Source organism: Stegodyphus dumicola, chromosome X2 (assembly GCF_044657685.1).
Source record: "Stegodyphus dumicola isolate Sdum_Otavi_A_Nest chromosome X2, ASM4465768v1".
Lineage (NCBI taxonomy): Eukaryota > Metazoa > Arthropoda > Arachnida > Araneae > Eresidae > Stegodyphus > Stegodyphus dumicola.
Genome location: NC_140781.1, coordinates 10,928,753 through 10,946,677, shown reverse-complemented (window position 1 = coordinate 10,946,677; position 17,925 = coordinate 10,928,753). Strand labels below are relative to the sequence as shown.

At 35.1% G+C, this 17,925-nt stretch overlaps 1 protein-coding gene across 14 annotated transcripts in view; it reads left to right on the top strand.

Annotated features, from left to right (window-relative positions):
• The window catches only part of RhoGAPp190 (Rho GTPase-activating protein 190), a 209,204-nt gene that overhangs the window by 91,882 nt on the left and 99,397 nt on the right, over positions 1-17,925 (top strand). For all 14 annotated transcript variants that reach the window (XM_085809046.1, XM_085809044.1, XM_085809048.1 and 11 more), the window contains exons 7-9: positions 9,225-9,377; positions 9,466-9,580; positions 9,699-9,822. In XM_085809046.1, the coding sequence (XP_085665172.1) occupies positions 9,225-9,377; positions 9,466-9,580; positions 9,699-9,822 (392 nt within the window). The remainder of the gene's footprint in view (positions 1-9,224; positions 9,378-9,465; positions 9,581-9,698; positions 9,823-17,925) is intronic.

Here is a 17,925-nt window from a genome sequence, read left to right as displayed (position 1 = left end):
TGGAAACGAAACTCCTCACTTTAACGCCACACAACAACTACCGTTCTAAGCAGATCGACTGTTTTTTGCACTCTGCGCATTGACAACAGCGCCACCTCACCACTCCCATATCCTATTTGTGCGTGCCCGCCCTTCTGCGAGTTTCAAAGTTGCCACTATTTAATTTACAACCACCGTATATTCACGTGAAATTTTTATCAATGTTGGTGCTTTTCTTATTCTTTCTTCATTTAACATGATTTATCATGTATAAGCAAAATAACAGTTTAAGGCCCTTCAACCTCAATGCTTAATATTTTTGAACCCAAAAAGTGGAAGCTTATCTACCTAAGTGCACAGTGATAAATACTTGTGTGCCGTAGATATGCAGAAAGAAAGGTATTTTATGATGCAGCACTATTTTGATATTTTTCAAAATACTATTTTCTGAGTCTATGAATGTCTTTCTTTATGACTGTTTCTAGGAATAAAAATATAAAATAATATATATGTGGAATCTTAAATTTACGTACATGTATTGATTTATGTCTTTCGGTAATTTATGTTCTATTTATTACTTACGATTGTCAACATGTATTGTTTATGGAACTTGTGGTTTTCAGTTTTCCCTCTACACGCTCACGCTTTAATTGTTTATCCTCTTACAAAAGACATATTCCATTTGTCAATGTGGACTAACTCTGTAAGGAAGAATGGAAGTAAAATTCTGAAAATTATAGTATTGTAGGAAGATTCTTTGTACTGGAGTTAGGTTCACGTTATGGAAGAAATACGTTTGTAATATAAGGGTTGCCCAAATGAAAAGTGGACAAGTTGAAGAAAAATAATACCTTTATTGTAAATCAAAAGAAATCGCCATGGGCGTTGAAACACAGGTTCCAGCATTGTGGCAGCAGCCTAATGCCTTTGCTGTAGAAAGATTGCGTCTAATTCCTGAGGAAGTCTTGCACGGCTTCCTTCACACCATCGTCCAAATGGAAGTGTTTCCTTTGTAAGGCTCTCTTAAATGGCCCAAAGATGTGAAAGTCACAGGGTGACATGTCCAGACTGTACGGCGGGGCGGGAGGGGGGGGAATGCTCCAAAACCTCGCAACAGAATGTGTTTAAGGTCCTCTGAGTTTCCTGGGCGGGCATTGTTATGCAGAAGGATCACTTCTTGTGTGAGAAGGCCCGGCTGTTTGTTTTTTATATCTTGTCGCAGTTTCGTCAGAGTACTGCAATATTGTGCGGAATTGATAGTGCTCCCGTGGGGCAGGAACTCAATTAAAAGAACAACCAAAGAAAAATGAAAGCATCACTTCCCATGCAGTTATCGTTGTTTTCGATTTCCATGGTGGAGGAGATAGCTGTGTTTCTATTGCGTACTCGTTTTCTTGGATTTGGGTGTGTAGTTGTGGCACCAGGTCTCGTCGCCCGCAACAATATGATCCAGAAATGCTGGTTTCTCCTCATAACAGATCAAGTGCTGTAAACAGAGCCCATTCGTCATGTCTGATGATCAAGGGTCAGGTGTTTTGGTGCCCATGCCGCACACACTTTGCTCTACTGCAGATGTTTGAGGATAATGATGTTAACTGTTCCTTTACTCAGGTTGAGTTCATGACTGATTTCACGGGTCGTAATCCTTCGATTAGCTTGGATCATTTCATTAATGGGCCCACCAGGGGCCGAACGGTAAAGTCGCTGAACACTGTTAGTTCGGTCCGAGGTTCGAATCCCGCGAATGGCCTGGCTGCATGGGTGTATTCGTGGTTTTCCCCATGTGTAACGTGTATAGGAGCCAGTTTCCCTTAGAAAGTCCTCCACAAAGGCATCCCTCCCCTTAGACAGATAGCCCTCAAGGCTTTGCTGTAATTTAAATAACCTAAAACCTAAAAATAAACATTTCATTAACGTATGCAATGGAATCATTGATGATTACTTTGTTTGCTTGGCCCAGCCTCGGCAGATCCGATGTCGTTTACCGCCCTTCACAGAAACTTTTACACCATTTATTTACAGCCGTACGACCTAAACAGTGTTCGCCATACACTGTCACCATTCTTCGATAGATGTGCACATTTACGCTCACTTTCCGCTACCAGAAACCGTACTACCGTGCTTTGTTCTGATCTTCTTTATGCATCCATTGATAGCACTAGTTTCCTTTCGCGCAATTTAATCTCCTACAAACAGGTTTCATTGTTAAACGCCGTCTGAGATGCATACATCATACTGCCCTTTATATACTTGTGCAGTGGCGCTGCTATCGATGCATTCATTCTGACGTTATCACACATGTCCACTTTTCATTTGGGCAACCCTTTTAGAATGGTCAGTATGTTTGATTATAGGTTATGTGCAGAACAGATGTGATACAATGAAGTGAAAATTGAAACTATAATATACCGGCAATTTTTACCAAATTGAATAGTGTACCAATTTGAGAATTTTAAGTAACTGCAATTAAATGAAAAAAAAAAAAATCATCTGTTACTAGAGTTCATTTTAATGTAAAAATTTTTCAGTAATTGATAGGTAATCTCTAAAATTAAAATTAAAGTGTAAATTCTTTGAAGTACAACTTGTAATGCAAATTTGATGAAACATTGAGATCACTTTTGACAAAGCAGTGGAGTAACGAGAAGTAAAGCAATGCACAGAAATGTTGCACAGTCAACTGAGTAATAGAAATCTATAGTATTTAAAAAGTATTAGTTGAAAAATTGGTGTGTGTGTGTGTAGGCAGTTAGCAATTAAACTATATTTGCAGCTCAGTACTCTTTAACTGATATTGCATCTTTTGAATTTTTTTCAAGCCAGTTTGAAGTTCTAGTTAAAAAAAAAAAAAAAAAAAAACCTTGTTTGTAGCATGATCTTGCTCACATCAGATTAATTTATGGTGCTTGAATTCTGACATCGAGAAAATCAAGTAAACATACTAGATGTATACATAAACATTTGTACCTGTAACCTCTAAATAAAAAACTGCTATTTAGGTTTGACGTAACTGGACAGCTGTATTGTCCTGTTGGTTGAGCATTGACAGTTTTATGCCATTTAAAGAAAATCATGTTCAGAAAGACTAGTTTTATAATTTAAGGACACGTTTTGTGTAATGAGTTTTTAAGAATTCATCTTCTTGCTTTTTAACCCCTTAACTGCCGCGGGCGTATATATAAGCCTTGCTCAGCCGATGCGTTAACTGCCCCAGGCGTATATATACGTCCTTCCAAACTGCTATCATTTGCTTTGCGCTGCTACACCTAAAATTATTCGCAAAGTTAACGCATCGGCTGCGCATCTGGGGGGCAGTTAACGCATCGGCTGAGCAAGGCGTATATATACGCCCGCGGCAGTTAAGGGGTTAATGGGCGTTTTCCTTTTTCTAAAAAATAAGCATTTTTCTCTTTAAAAAATTTTTTTTGGTAGTATAGTCAGCTGAATGTGAAGATTATTTTGAATTTGGGGCAAATGTTAATGTTGTTCTTCATTTAATTATTAGATTTTACGGATTATTGTGGTATGGTGTGTTCTGAATGTCGCTCTTACCTTCAAATGATTTAGAGAATTAGTAGTAAATCAGTACTTGTTCGTTTTGATCACCTTCCTGGTCACAGTCTTACCTTATGCTCTGTTGTCTGCTGCATTTCAGTGTTTATAGCCCCCTCAAATGTTTAACAAGAAACCTAGTAGTCTCATATTGCATGCACGCTGAATACATGACCTAAAAGAAGGTGATGAGCTAAATTATTTTAAAAGAAAGCAAAAGTTAATTTCCAGAGTTCATATGGTCCTTAAGAGTCCTTAAAAGTCCTTAGGTTTTTGTAATTGATTTTTGATCCTTAAAAGTCTTAATTTCGACCAAAATCGGCAGTAGGTCCTTAATTTTAATCATCTGAAATTTCTGTCTGTTTTTTTATTACGACTGCCATTTTGAGTGTGAATTAGCATTTTTGGCAATTCACTGATAAATATAATTATCTTTTGAATGGGTTCAAAAATTATGATTTGTTTTTAATATAAGCTGTGGGATACTAGAGTTTCTGGGCAACAAGCAAAGAAGCATCTCAAAATTATTTCGTTTTTCTAATGAAGAACTCTTAAACAACTTTCCGCTTTTGGGGATGTGAATTATTTTATTTAACGGTTCTAAATTTCGCGACTTATCAACATTTTAAGATTTTAAGATAAGTTTTTATAGAAAATTTCCTAATTGGGAAACCTTCGAATTTTTTGATGATAATTGTTTAAAACATTATAACATTAATAAATTTCACTAAAATAATGGTATTTTATTAAAATTATAAATAAGAAATAACATTGAAAAAAAAATACTCATTTTTTGCTGTCATATTAAGTGACATTACTTTCCATTTTTGCCGACTTATTATACAATATTTTGAATTTGAAAAATAAACTAGATAATAAATACCATAAAGCACAATTTACGATGCATTTCTTAGAAAAAGCAAAATAGCTATGTAGTTAATTAAATATGTCTACTTTTTAATTTTCTCATGGTAAGAGTTTTTCCCACGAATATTTGAAATTCTCAGAATATGCATCAGTTTTCTCTATGAAATTAATTTTACCCTTTTTTCCTTTGATTTTTTTTTTTTTTTCAAAATATTTTTGGCTTTTTGCTGTTAAAGAATTGGTAGAGGTAATTTTTCTTTAGGATTTTAAATTTGCAAAGTCGGAAAGTTACAAAAATTTGAGGGTAAGATACCCTTTTAGATCCATGATTCTAAAAGATTCTAGAAAAGTGTAACAAAATGAAGAATATCTTCATGATATTAACAGGTAGTTAATGTATTTTAAAGAATGTTTGTGGTGAATATCTTACTTTTAGGAGAATTTTTGTAAGAACAATGAAAGCATAATACAATACAAAGTCCGAGGGGCGTCCAGATCTCGGACTTTGTACTATATTTGAATGTTTTACTTCTGATTCACAGAAGAGTCGATTTAATTTTGTTACTATAAGAGCATGCCTTTTGTTCTATGTTCTTTTTAATAAGAGATTTATTTAAATCTAATGTGTAACGTTTATACGAACCAGTTTCCCTTAGAATGTCCATCATGAAGCATGCCTTCCCTTAGGCAGATAGCCCTCGAGGCTTTGCCGTAATCACATAAGCCAAACAAAACCGAACCTTTATCTAACCTTGTAGTTACTTTCAGACACAGCAATAATTTGTTTCATGTCTGTAAGGGGTTTTGGCCTATTTACCTTTTACCAGATCAAGTAAAACCACATTGGTACATTGTCGGCAGATTGACAAGTTAGGAGACGAACGTTGGTTTGTGTATTGAAACAAATCTCTAATTAGAAAAGATGCTTAAAGAGGAGGAGATTGGTATAAATTAGCCAAAATGGCTGGGAAGGCTTCAAATTAAAGAGATGCATAAATATTTTGTTATATGTTGTTGCTATTTAACATTTCTAGTATTGTTTAAGAATCAATGTCATGAATTACATGTATTCTGAACAGTGAGATGTTATTAAATTCTTATTTTAATAGTGCTTTCTCAACAAATATTTTTTAAAAACAAGTATAATTTAATAGTGGCCATGTAAATCTATAATGACAAATAGGTATCGAACTACCTAATTTAATTATTTGTATCTAACTCCTCACCCTTAAAAGTTGTCTTTGCAAATTAAAGTAAGTTATTGCCTTTCATTAATTCTTACTGTGGTCGTAAGGTATAGCACAAAAATGTAAAATTAATGTAAAAGTTTTTTTTTTTTCATCTAGTGAGACTTAAAATCATACAAAACTTACCAACTCTGGTGCTATAGTGGATTACTAGAACCTTAAACTATATTAACTGGGTTACAACCCCAGGAACTCTGCGCAAAGCAACAACGCTAACTGCATCAGCTAGAGCACAACTAATTTTCAAAATCTGCCAACTGTGCCTACATCAGGCTTTCAGGTTTGTTCTGATCAGCAGGTCTCTCTCTAGACAAGCCTGTAAAGAGGTTATCACATTTAGTGACGGTCGCTGCTAGGCAAGACGTTTCCGAGAAATGCGATTCTGGTAGAACTGGTTTAAACAGAAGGATTCCTATAAAAAAGAGCACTGCTGGAAGGGAAGCAACACCTGGCTACAGAAATGATATACTGGCTACACAGGATTTCCTGACCCCTCGTTGAAAATTTTTCGGCTGGAGTTCTGTCCTGCTTAGAGACCAACCAATCAGATGAAAGTTCTGCTTCTGAAGGATCATGTGATCCCAGTCTGAGTGATAATCGATTACCGTTTGGCGTTTAAGTCTTTGTAGTGAAAATGGTAACCTAGTGGGTTTCCTGGAAAGGCAGGGGTTTGAGAATTGTCCCTTTCGATGTCCAGTTCCACATAGAGGAAACATAATGTGATTGGGATTCAAGTAGCAGTGGTGAAAACAGCCAGTCCTCTATTATGAATCATGCTGATTATGATTTTGCTTCTCATTTTAGCCTATGCCCTTTGACATAAAATCTACCTGCTATTTTCTAAACCTCTAGATTGAACAAGTACGTGACAAAATGAGATACAAAAGACAAAAATCAACATAATGCTAACTGTTAGTAAGACTTAAATAAAATCTCACTAATCTTTTTTCAATCTTCTTCCAAGTTATTACAAGTGCAAAATATTTAATGTTGATTTTGTTCTTAAATTTGTTTTGTAATTATGTTAATTAAATTATGTTTTAATAATGCATCTTACATATGGATCTGTTTTACTCTTAGTATGGTATTACAAAAATGAAGTTCCGTCGTAGATATCTTTAATTGAATTTATTCAGATCCCATTTACCGATAGGTCCTTAATTTTTTCCCCCATTAATGGTCCTTAAAAGTCCTTAATTTCTATGTGCTGAAATGTGTACGAACCCTGATTTCAAATAATTAAATTTTGACTTGATTTCAGTTCTGCTTACTAAATGTTTATCAAAAGATGCATAAATAACAATAGTAATAATGCAAAAGGAAAAATTCAAATTTAAATTATTTATTTTTCAAGGCATATCTAAGAAATTTTCATTGGTTATACTTTGAAACTCAAGCATACTATCAGCTAAGTATTAAATTTTCCATATGCCATTTATTTCAAATAATTTCTAATGTGTTGAATTAACCGCTAAGTAATTTACTTTTAACATGAATTAAAAATAAACAAATTTTCAAAAATTTCCGAGAACTTCCCAAGTGGAACAAAATTTTATAACCAATAATGACAACTTAGTCCATATTTCTGTCTCTAATGTTTATACAGTCAAAAGTCGTTAATTCGGACACCCATAATACTGAATGATCTACAATCCGGACCTCAAGGCTTCAAACTTTCTGCGCGTGCATCGCGTTTACGAGTGCGCGTTTAATGTATAACGGACGGTGTAAGCTAAGCTAAAATTATTTAATTATCTATTTCAGTTAATGTTGCAGATTGCGTTGTTCCTTAATCTTTGAATTGGATCCAGCTTATTAGTTTTTGCAGACTGTTAGAGCAATTTTATAAAAGTAAGCTTGAACTTTTGATTATGTCAAATAGAATTTCTGATATATATTTATTAATATGTAAATGATCTACAAAGCGAAAGTAGGTTTCGAAGTTCATTAAACAAAAAGTGGAATTGCTACAAAAAATGGATAAAGGCATATCCTTTATTTATCTAAACTTTTTTTATCTTTAACGCAGCCACGCAATGAGTTGGAAGTTGATCTGTCAGCACTATCCTTATCTTCAGGGCAGATGGTTTTTATTTTATTTGGCTTATAATTCCTTATTAAATGTAGTATTTCATCTCGATGTACTCCATCTTTGATATTATTTAAATCAAATTCCTCGTCATTATAATTCGCTTCCGATAGCTAAGAAAGTAACAGAGGTTATTGAAAACGAAAAAATTTCAATTGACAAATTAGTCGGTATTCTCGACACAGCAATTATAAGACTTGAACAGCGAAACTTTGTAACTGAACAAGAAATTATGTCTGTTTAAAGAATTAAAGAGAATGTATTATCACATAAAAAACGAAGCAACTTAAACAACTTACATTGAAAGAAATGTTTAATAAAGTAAACAAATAAATATTAAACTTTTTTTTTATTTTTTTTTTTTTATTATTTTTTTATTTTTATTTTTTTATTTTTTTATTTTTTTATTTTTTTTTTGTAAATTTTGATACCCTTTAGATCATAATTGTTCTTTATTTCATAAATTACGGTTTCATATTTTTAATTTTATAATTTCTGCATGCCATCTTACCAGATTTAAACTGATGATCTATAATCCGGAAAAATCGATAATCCCGAATTGCCGAAGTCCCGACGAGTCCGGATTAACGACTTTTGACTGTATTTTAAATTGTTATTTTCTGAGATACAAAGATTAAGGCCCTGTTTTCTCTCAGCTTTTGTGCACCTATTGGAGCTGTATTATATGCATTATATGTGTACTTTTGGCTGTGTACGAGTGCTAGTCATAATTTAATTTCTAATTAAGCTCTATATATAGGGTAATTCAAAATATATGGCAAAAATATGAAGGCAGGTTTGAGGGAGACTTAAATAAGCCAATTTTGTAATGGCATCTGTGCACGGAAATGGCACCTTGAAATCGTTATATGTGGGTGGATTGCTACCTGCCTGGCCAATTTGTCGACGCTATTGAAGTGGTACGGACGCTGTTGATTGGTAGGCGGAAGCATTCTGCTGGCATAAATCACTATTTTCCATGTGGATTTTGGGTGTGTATGCATCACTACACAGCACACGGTTTGTCGATACACATTTTATATGTGAGGCTATTGATAGAAATGAAGTATCTACTCGAAGGAGATACTCAGGAATTGTTTACTATACTTCTTTTGATTAGCTGCTTTATAGATAAAATGCATGTCAGCAAACTATGCATTAACGTAGCAGTACATAACCACTGAAAATTATGCGGAGAATGACAGTTAACAGCAGTGTATTGCTTTCTTCTACCAGTCTCGACAACACCACCTGCCATCTAAATGCACAATTTCCATTACAAAATCTGTTTTTCCATCTGCTTTGCGTGCATACACATTTCTGCCAGATACTTTTTAATCATTCTTTATAATACATTTGTTTGCATGCTATGAATTTTTCTCTTAAAAGAGTGCGTATATTTTTGTTAATTGATTTTTTTTTTTTTTTTTTTTTCCTGCTTAGTTTTATAATAGAAGAATTTATTAATTCAAGAATGAAACTGTTTGCAGGTATAAAACGTTAGACAGATTAGATCAAGATCGTATGCTGATGTTACTTCGCCATCTAGGTTTTGTTCATGGACCAATTCGAGAACATTGTCCTGCATCTCTAAAATGTATGGATACATTAGTTGAAAAGGCTATTGCTCAGAAAGCTCACAGGTAAATGAGTTTATTATTGTTATTACTTATTTTTAATAAAATTTTACTGTAGTAAATTGGCATAAATCTGATTTCTTTATTCTTTAAGACCATCCTCATGGCAGAGAAATAGTCATTGGCTTTTAGAGACGGAAAACAATCAACTAAATCTTGTATTATTAGGCTCTGGTGGTTTAGCAGATGAGCTTGCTAATGTTATTAAGGTAAGTAGCTCTATTTGCTTTCTACTATATGAATGTTACCCAAATGAATTATTATTTAGTATGAAAATAAAAGTTACATTTCGATCTAAAAATTTTAACCTTATTTTTTATTTATAAGGCACAATGTACAGATGATATGTTTGAAGTTGATAAAATTCAGTATGCACTTGATCTAAGAATCATTGAAGGTGATGTTGGTTTACCTCAAAATTCCTTTAGAACATCGGACTTTCTTCCTCATGGTAAGTCGGTGTATTGCACTCCTCGGAAAAAATTCTAGTGTTCATAATTTTATCATAATTACCAGAAATACTCCATAGGTTTCAGATATTGCAGAGTATGTTGATGCTTCTTTATCCCTGTGAGATATTTTATATTGAAGTATTTATTGTAATATTAGGTTTTGCTTCCACAAATATTAAGATTAGGATATGGAGTTAAAATTACAAACCTTATACTTCATCTATCTTGTAGATACAGTTATAATTCATAATGTTTATAAGTTCCAGCACCATAAAACGGTGCATTTAAATGCACATAATTATTTTTCTTAATGAAAAGTGTATCAGCAGTTTTATGGTTTAGAAATAGATTATTTACACCATGAGTATGTAATTTTTAAATTGAATCATTCTTTTTTTTCATATATTTGAGCATGTATCTATCTCTCTGTATATACATAATATATACACACATACACATGTATAGGGTGATTCGCTACTATATGTACCAACTGCTGGGAGAAGTAGATCGCTCAAAGACAAGTCACAAACAGGCATCAAAGTATAGTCAAAGTGTGCAGAAAACATGATAAATAAAATATGTAAGTGAAGAACATTATTTCATTTATCAAAATGTAACAATTGTGATATTAGGAGAGTCCTACCACCAGCTGCAGTACGAGCTTACTATTCGCATCACATGGAATCATAGATGCTTTGAAATATTTTGGACATCTTGAACAGACATGGCAGCTGCACAACTGCATGCAACAACGTCTTCATTGACCACAGGTGTATCGTACACCAGATCTTTCATGCACCACAAAAAATGTATCCAAAAAGAATAGTGATGAATAGTGGTGATGTGCACACCATGCACATTCCATCAACTTAATGTTGCATTTAAATGCTCCTGTACATCATGGCTGAAATCATGCGAATAATTTATCAGGACACAGCGACTGTTGATTCTGTTCATCATGCAGTACCGCACCAAATGTTGACAACAATGTGGTGATGTGATGTGCATGCTCAGGTAGCAGAGTGGTTCTTAATGGATATAAGGAGATCAGCAAGCATCACAAACACTGCAAATTATCCCCCCGTCACTACTGCAGAAATTCATAGAAACTAACAAAAGGACAAAGCCCCAGTCTTGGACAAAACTCAATATAGACTTCACCGAAGAATTGAGAATCGCAACAAACATACCCTAACATATCCCTTTAATGTATGCCTGGAAGAATGCCGAGCTTGTTTTCTTTTTAAAGAAAAAGAGCTAAGACAGTAAGCATCCGAATGCATATAGACCATCTATCTCCTCTCCGTCTGGGAAAAAGTCCTAGACAAACTAATAACCAGACGTCTCTCTCTCCACCTGGAGAAAAACCACCTCATGAACAAAGCACAATATGGCTTCACGAAGGGAAAGTACACCATCAACGCTTTTCACAATCTACAAGAGCAAATGCGCCATAACAAGCAGCGAGGTCTCCACATGTGTGTTATCTTCTTAGACGTGGCTTCGGCCTTCAACCAATTCTGATGGCCAACCCTCAAGGACCAATTCAAACATCTTCAGTGTCCTAAGAGTCTTTTTTTTTTTTTTATCATTTGGCAGTTATCTTCACAATCGTAAAGTCACTAGCGAGATAGGGTCAATGTCACCCACGACTACTACAGAGATGACCCCCCCAAGCATCTAATATTGGCCCAATATTATGAAATCTCATTGCGAATACTGCACTAGTTCTACATTTCGAAGGAAATTCATAAATCCAGGCCTACGCCGATGACTTTATCCTAGTCATTTAAGGAGGTAATTGCACTGAAATAGAAAACAAAGCGGAAAAGGCATTAGATCTTATCACTGACTGGACTCTCAAACTCAGGCTTAAATTCAGCATTCATAAGACAAACATGATCACCTTTCCAAAGGGTAGTAAACTTTAAAATAGCCCACCCCGTATAATGTGACAGGACCGGGCACTAAAAATGAAGATACTTTAAAATACCTAAAATTCTTACTCGATGGAAAACTCACCTGGGTATCACACTTAACAATGATACAAGATAAAACCTGCAGTCTTATTAACCTCTTAAGGACCAGCACGTGGGGAACGAAGCACAGTCACGGGACCGGACCCGTTGAAATGGATCGTCACCACCGGCCCGCTTATTTTCAGCAGTTAAGCCTAATTTTACCAAAAAAATCATATAAATTCAGCATTTTAATATAATGACTTTTTTAATTTTTGAAGTTTTGTATTTAATGTACCTGTTTTTAATGTGTATTAATATAAAGAATATCACATTAATAGAAATAAATTAAACAGGCAAAATACTAAAATCATAACTATACACACAAAAATAAATACTATAAACATGAAAACAAAATTACAAATACAAAATTAAGAAAAAAAGCAAGAAGTACCTGTAGGTAATTAAATTCCAATTTAAAAATTCTTCTGTGTGTGAAATAATTCAAAACAAGGATCGGCACACAGTCCTACATTGCATATTTTGTGCTCAAAATACGTTGTTTGCTTTCGCTTTTTGTCGTTTTTAGTGCACATAGTGCATTTTTTCCTACCTTTATTACCTTTTCCATCAATGTAAACAGTTTTTAAGTAAGGTTTCTTACTCATGGTTAACGGAATGAAATTGAAATAACCCCAACACATGTCCCAAAACTTCTTCAAAAGACACCCAGAAATATTTCATCCTCAAACCCTGTGAGACATCAGGTTTATATTAGAAAACTGCCTATTTTTCTAGATCGAAAATCAGTGTCCTCCAGATGAACGAAAAGTTATCCAAGAAAAGATCCCCTTTGGCAGGATATCCGTTACTGATCACTTCAATATATACATCATATATAATTATAATGGCATACTGGCCTAGTAAATCGAGTAAGAAAAACAAAAACGCTGGCTCTTTCCTGAGAAATGCGAGCAAGCAAGACGCATTGCGCATCGAGAAAGCTGATGGTATTTCCCCTTCTGTAATAATGTTGTAATGTTACTTTTTAATTAACCAAGAAAGCTTATGTTAAGTTTCAAAATAAATGGAAAGAAGGACAACTGGTCTTCAGTTTCTCCATCACGGAAGTTTGGTGATGTTACACCTGCTGCTGTCAGCACCTTGGCGATGTCAGCTGAATGCACTTTCCTAACAAAATAAGCAAATAACATAAACGAAAACTATGAGCTGGATGCACTTACCCACATTCTAATAATGAAAAAAAGCAAAGAACAAAAGCGGAAAAAAAGAAATTTCAAACGAAATAAACAAAAACATCTGTGCCCCTTTAATTCACATTAGCACTTATAAGAGCCATGATTCTCAGTTTGTTTATACCAATTAAATCTATCAAAATCAAAAGCACAGAACACAAACTAATGCCAGTACATGAAGGTCAAATGCCATATGAATCAACCCATGTGAAAATGGTTACCATTTAGCTCCATCCAATGGCTTTTAAAAATGCAAATAAATCTTTTCGTTTTCAGGTTACATATACGCGACTCTGGGCCTCCAGAGATCGATCGCAGCTCTTTGCGTATATGTGACGCTGGGCTGGCAGGAGTGAAATCGTTGCGTCGTGTATACGTGACGCTGGGCTGGTAGGAGTGTAATCGTTGCGTTGTGTATATGTGACGCTGGTCCTGAACAGGTTAATAGCTTAAATCGCATTGTCACAAATAAATGGAACCTAAAAGGGCAACTTTTGAAAGAACTCTATCTGCAGGACATTGAAAGGATGATTCTTTACGATTCCCCCATCTGGATAACTGAGGCAAGGGTTTGTCAGTAGCTACACCAAATTCAATACATCACCCTTCTCAAGATCACCAAGTGTTTCACTACCACATCCACAACAGCTCTTCAAATCCTAGCATAAGTTCTCCGCTTGGATCTCAAAGTAGAAACTGAATGTGGCACTTGCAGGTTAGTTAATTTTAAGGACTCCTTCCAGCTTGATGATTCCTCGTTCATAGATAAGCGCTCCTTAGAACCACAATGCCACTATACTCCTGTCCACCCATGAAAGATAAAAAATGTCTTAAACATCTACCGAAAGGACAGGACTTGGAAGTTTTTTTAAGGCTGTAAAGTTTCAGAGCAAGTAGGTGCAGGCTTTGTCGCTTTCCACAACAATACAGAAGTTCACTCTGCGCAGTTCAGACTTAGTGACCACACCTCGGCTTTCCAGGCTGAGTCCTTCGCTTTTAAGAAGGCAGCTGTCTTTGCAGACAACATCAATTTTCTATCCATCAGCTTCTACACGGACAGCATGAGCGTCCTACAAGCAATGAACAAGAATGGCATGCAAGCTTTCCACGTCTTCCCATTAAAAGAAGACCTTATTACCCCACAAGAATGGCATGCAAGCCTTCCACGTCTCCCCATTAAAAGAAGACCTTATTACCCCTTCTTCCTCCAGACAAGTGTCTCTATGCAAAGTAACGAAAGGGTCGACTCTTTAGCTAAAGAAGCCACAAGTCACCCTTCCATCGACTCGAGAGATCCCATTCTCCATAGTCGCTGCCAAACACAAGATCTGTGCCTTCGCGTCCATATGGCAAGCTTCCTGGGACGACTCAGACATCAGTCAACATACCTACTCCATCTTTCCCGTTGTCTCCACTAAGAGGTTCAAAACAGACTTCTATCTACAACAAGCATTCACACATCACGGATGATTTCCCACATACCTCAGCAGATTCTGCCATCAAATGTGCCGGCGCTCAGCTTCTTCAGCAGGCATCTCATATTACATCCACAACTGTCCACTCACTTCTCCCATCAGAGCCTCCCTTCCTCAGCTCCAGGGATCACATAGCAGATTACTATGGACAGCAGGGCATCAAAACCATCATGGAGTATGTCTATTCTAAGAGAAACATAATCATGCAGATAACCAGGTTTAGGCACCTGACAAAATGTCAAGGCTTCAAGCCTCCATTCATGTGTATATGTAAATATATCTAACCCTTTTTGCTAATTTTATAGTAACATACCCAAAATATTGTAAGTTGGAGCACTCAACAAAAGTAATACACTAATGTTAAATCTGTTTATCAATAAGTTTGAAGAGATAAACAACCAAAAAAGGTTGCTAGTGCAACAGTCAGGATAACAGACTGACCTTTGTGCCTTAGTGACTGACATTGAGAAGTGAAGAAGGCGGATTAATAAATAAATAAATATTCATTGTAGCAACCTCTCCCATTTAAGTATGCCTTATCTACGAATAAGATAAAAGCTGAGAGTTAACTGTTCTGCAGAGGGGCTGTTGGGGGAAAAGCTTAAATTGGTGAGTTCAGACGTGTACAGATGGTACACAGAGACCGAAAGAAGGGGCAGTTTGTGTTCTGGCGTATAAAGTGTCTTCTTCATGATAAAGTGTCATCTGTTTGATTCCTGCAGTTTGTCCTTGTATCTCTCTCCTAGAAATCCATATCACATAATCTCTGATGTAACCAAGTAAATATCTTTACAATACATCTCATAGTGTAGTACTGCTATTGGCATACATTGACTCGTCTATTACAGTTAGTAGCTCCATCTGCAAACTCTGCATTTGTCACTTTTATCCTGTTACCTAAGCAGGCAGCCTTCATATAATGTTTCTCCTTTTGAATGGCAACTTCCCAACAGCTCCCTCTTCCTTGTTACAGTCGTGTTTCTGACCTTGCATTAATATATTATCACAATTTATCTTTGGGTAATTACTAACAGATGTTTGTACATGTTGTAAGGAATATTTCTCCCAATATATATATATGTAATCACCTTTTATATTCAGATTTGCCACACTCAAAAACTCCTTACCAGGTCTTTATTTTCACAACTGTTGGTTGTAGGCATCTACTTCCATTTATGAAAATTCTTTAAGTGGCAGAGAAATTCATGTTATGACATTTTCAAATTTTAAAGTTAAAAAAAAAATCAGTTGCATAAAAATTATGAATTCTTAACTTATCATACTTACACCTAGTCCTTATCCTTATATTTAGAAAAGCTATACTCATTTAAAAAAAAAAAAGTTTGTCTGATGAAAATTGGCCGAGATATTTAATATCAAAATTTACGATTTTTGATGTCATTTTCAACTTGCATTGAAGGATCAGTTAACACGTTGAGTGCCACATCAGCCATCTGTGGCTGACATAAGACTTTCAGTTTAGGCCGCGTCAGCCATCTGTGGCAGACGCTAGATTTTCTGTTCAGGGCGCATCGTCTGCCACTGGCTGACAGCGTGTAACATGATATATAACTATAAAATGTACACTATTTTATGGAATTACACCAAATTTATTCAAAATTTACTTAATTTTGATTCATTACAGGACTAATGGATTTCATTGAAACACAGAAAACATAAAAAAGGTTCTCCATTACAGCTGTTACAAAATGTGAACCCTCTCTCAGTCTTTTTTCTGGCCATGACTCTACTAGGTTCTGTTGCATTTTTATCATAACATAATTTACAATATTTCCGTACTTCAGAGGCTTTTCCCGGTTTTCTTTGGAGTTTATGTTGTTGTTTTTTAGATATTCTTGGTTTTCTGTTCAATGGAATGTGTTCTTTTTCACAACTTGTAAGACATAATGCTAATTTTTTACGGAATTCAGTAATGCTAATTTTCTGCTTCTTGATATCTTTCGTAAATCGGTCACGAATCCATTTCTATAAATCGTGTTTATTTGGCCAAACGGTAACTTAAACAAAACAGACTTGGTGCGTAATGTGTTGAATGAATGCTTATAGGAATCACATTCCAAACATAAACTATCTTCTGCTGCGATAAGAATCACTGGCCCTACAATACCAGCACTTTTAAGCGGAATGCGTGGCTTGAACGGGATTGCCTAAGAAATATGCGTGGCGCCCAACGTGTTAATAACTAAATTAAAATAAGTGGATGATGTATGTCCCCTTAAATGTCATTCATTGATATTTTGTTTTGATTAAACAGTGTCTTTAATTTATAATTTTGTATAATTTTGCTGAAAAGAATTTTCACATAACTAATTTAGAAGTTTTCAGTGTCAGAAAATATATTATTTATTATTTCATAAAATTTTATTACTTTAAAATCATAATCTGGTAATAGCACAAAATTCATTAAATATTTTTAGTTAACCCTTTCTGGCATGCTACCTTTTAAAGTTGGAATTTTGACCCAAAAAAAAGGTAATCAGCCTCATTAGGCCTACAGGAGTACACAAGTAAAATTTTATCGTTTTAATTCTGGGGGTATGCCCGGAGCATGCACACTGAATGAACAGAGCTTCAAAAAGAGTGCCAAAACGAGCATTGCTGGGAAGCATGTAAAAAAGAGTAAGAAATTTTGCGTATGATTAAAAAAACACTAGATTCCGAATACTGTATCAGATTTAGCATTATCCAGGGTGTGCCACGGGACGGGCTACTACCTTATACTTCCCTAAAAAAGCTCTTTTTGGTTATATGATGATTGCATGCATATAAATGAGGATAAAGTAACATGGGTATGTGATAGTTACATTATTTACATTTCATAATTACACTTTCGTCTATTTTTTTCTTGGTGGTCCTTTTCGTAGAAAGTGACACCATCTTTTAAAGCACAATCCAATGTTGAATGTTTTGCATATGTACCGGGATCCATATCAGATTCACTAAAAAGAGGAAAAAGAAAAACAGATGTGGACCCACCTTTCTATTGTGAATGAGCTGACTGGTGAGCTGCAGAGAAAAAATATACAGTTGTTTGTCTTCTCCTAGGCTCTCTGTGATCCCACTCTGAGCACACCTAATGTTCGCCGCTCAATTTTAAGGTAAAAAATTAAAACTAATGTAGAATAAGGAGGTTAGCATAGAGCCAAGAAAATAACATAAAAATTTTCTTTCAAATAATTCCTTTTATATCCTAAAATAAGTCTGGAAGATTTCTTTGAAAAATGAGAGTTTTTAAAAACTAAACATGACTAAAATATATGGACTAGTTTGTGTTGGGCTCCCATCTACTAAAAATAAAGAAAGTTCAGAGTAACCTATAAATTCTTTTTCATTTAATTTTTCTGTGCATATAGAAGGAAACCTTTAGGTGTGCCCAGACCAGGCACACCGTG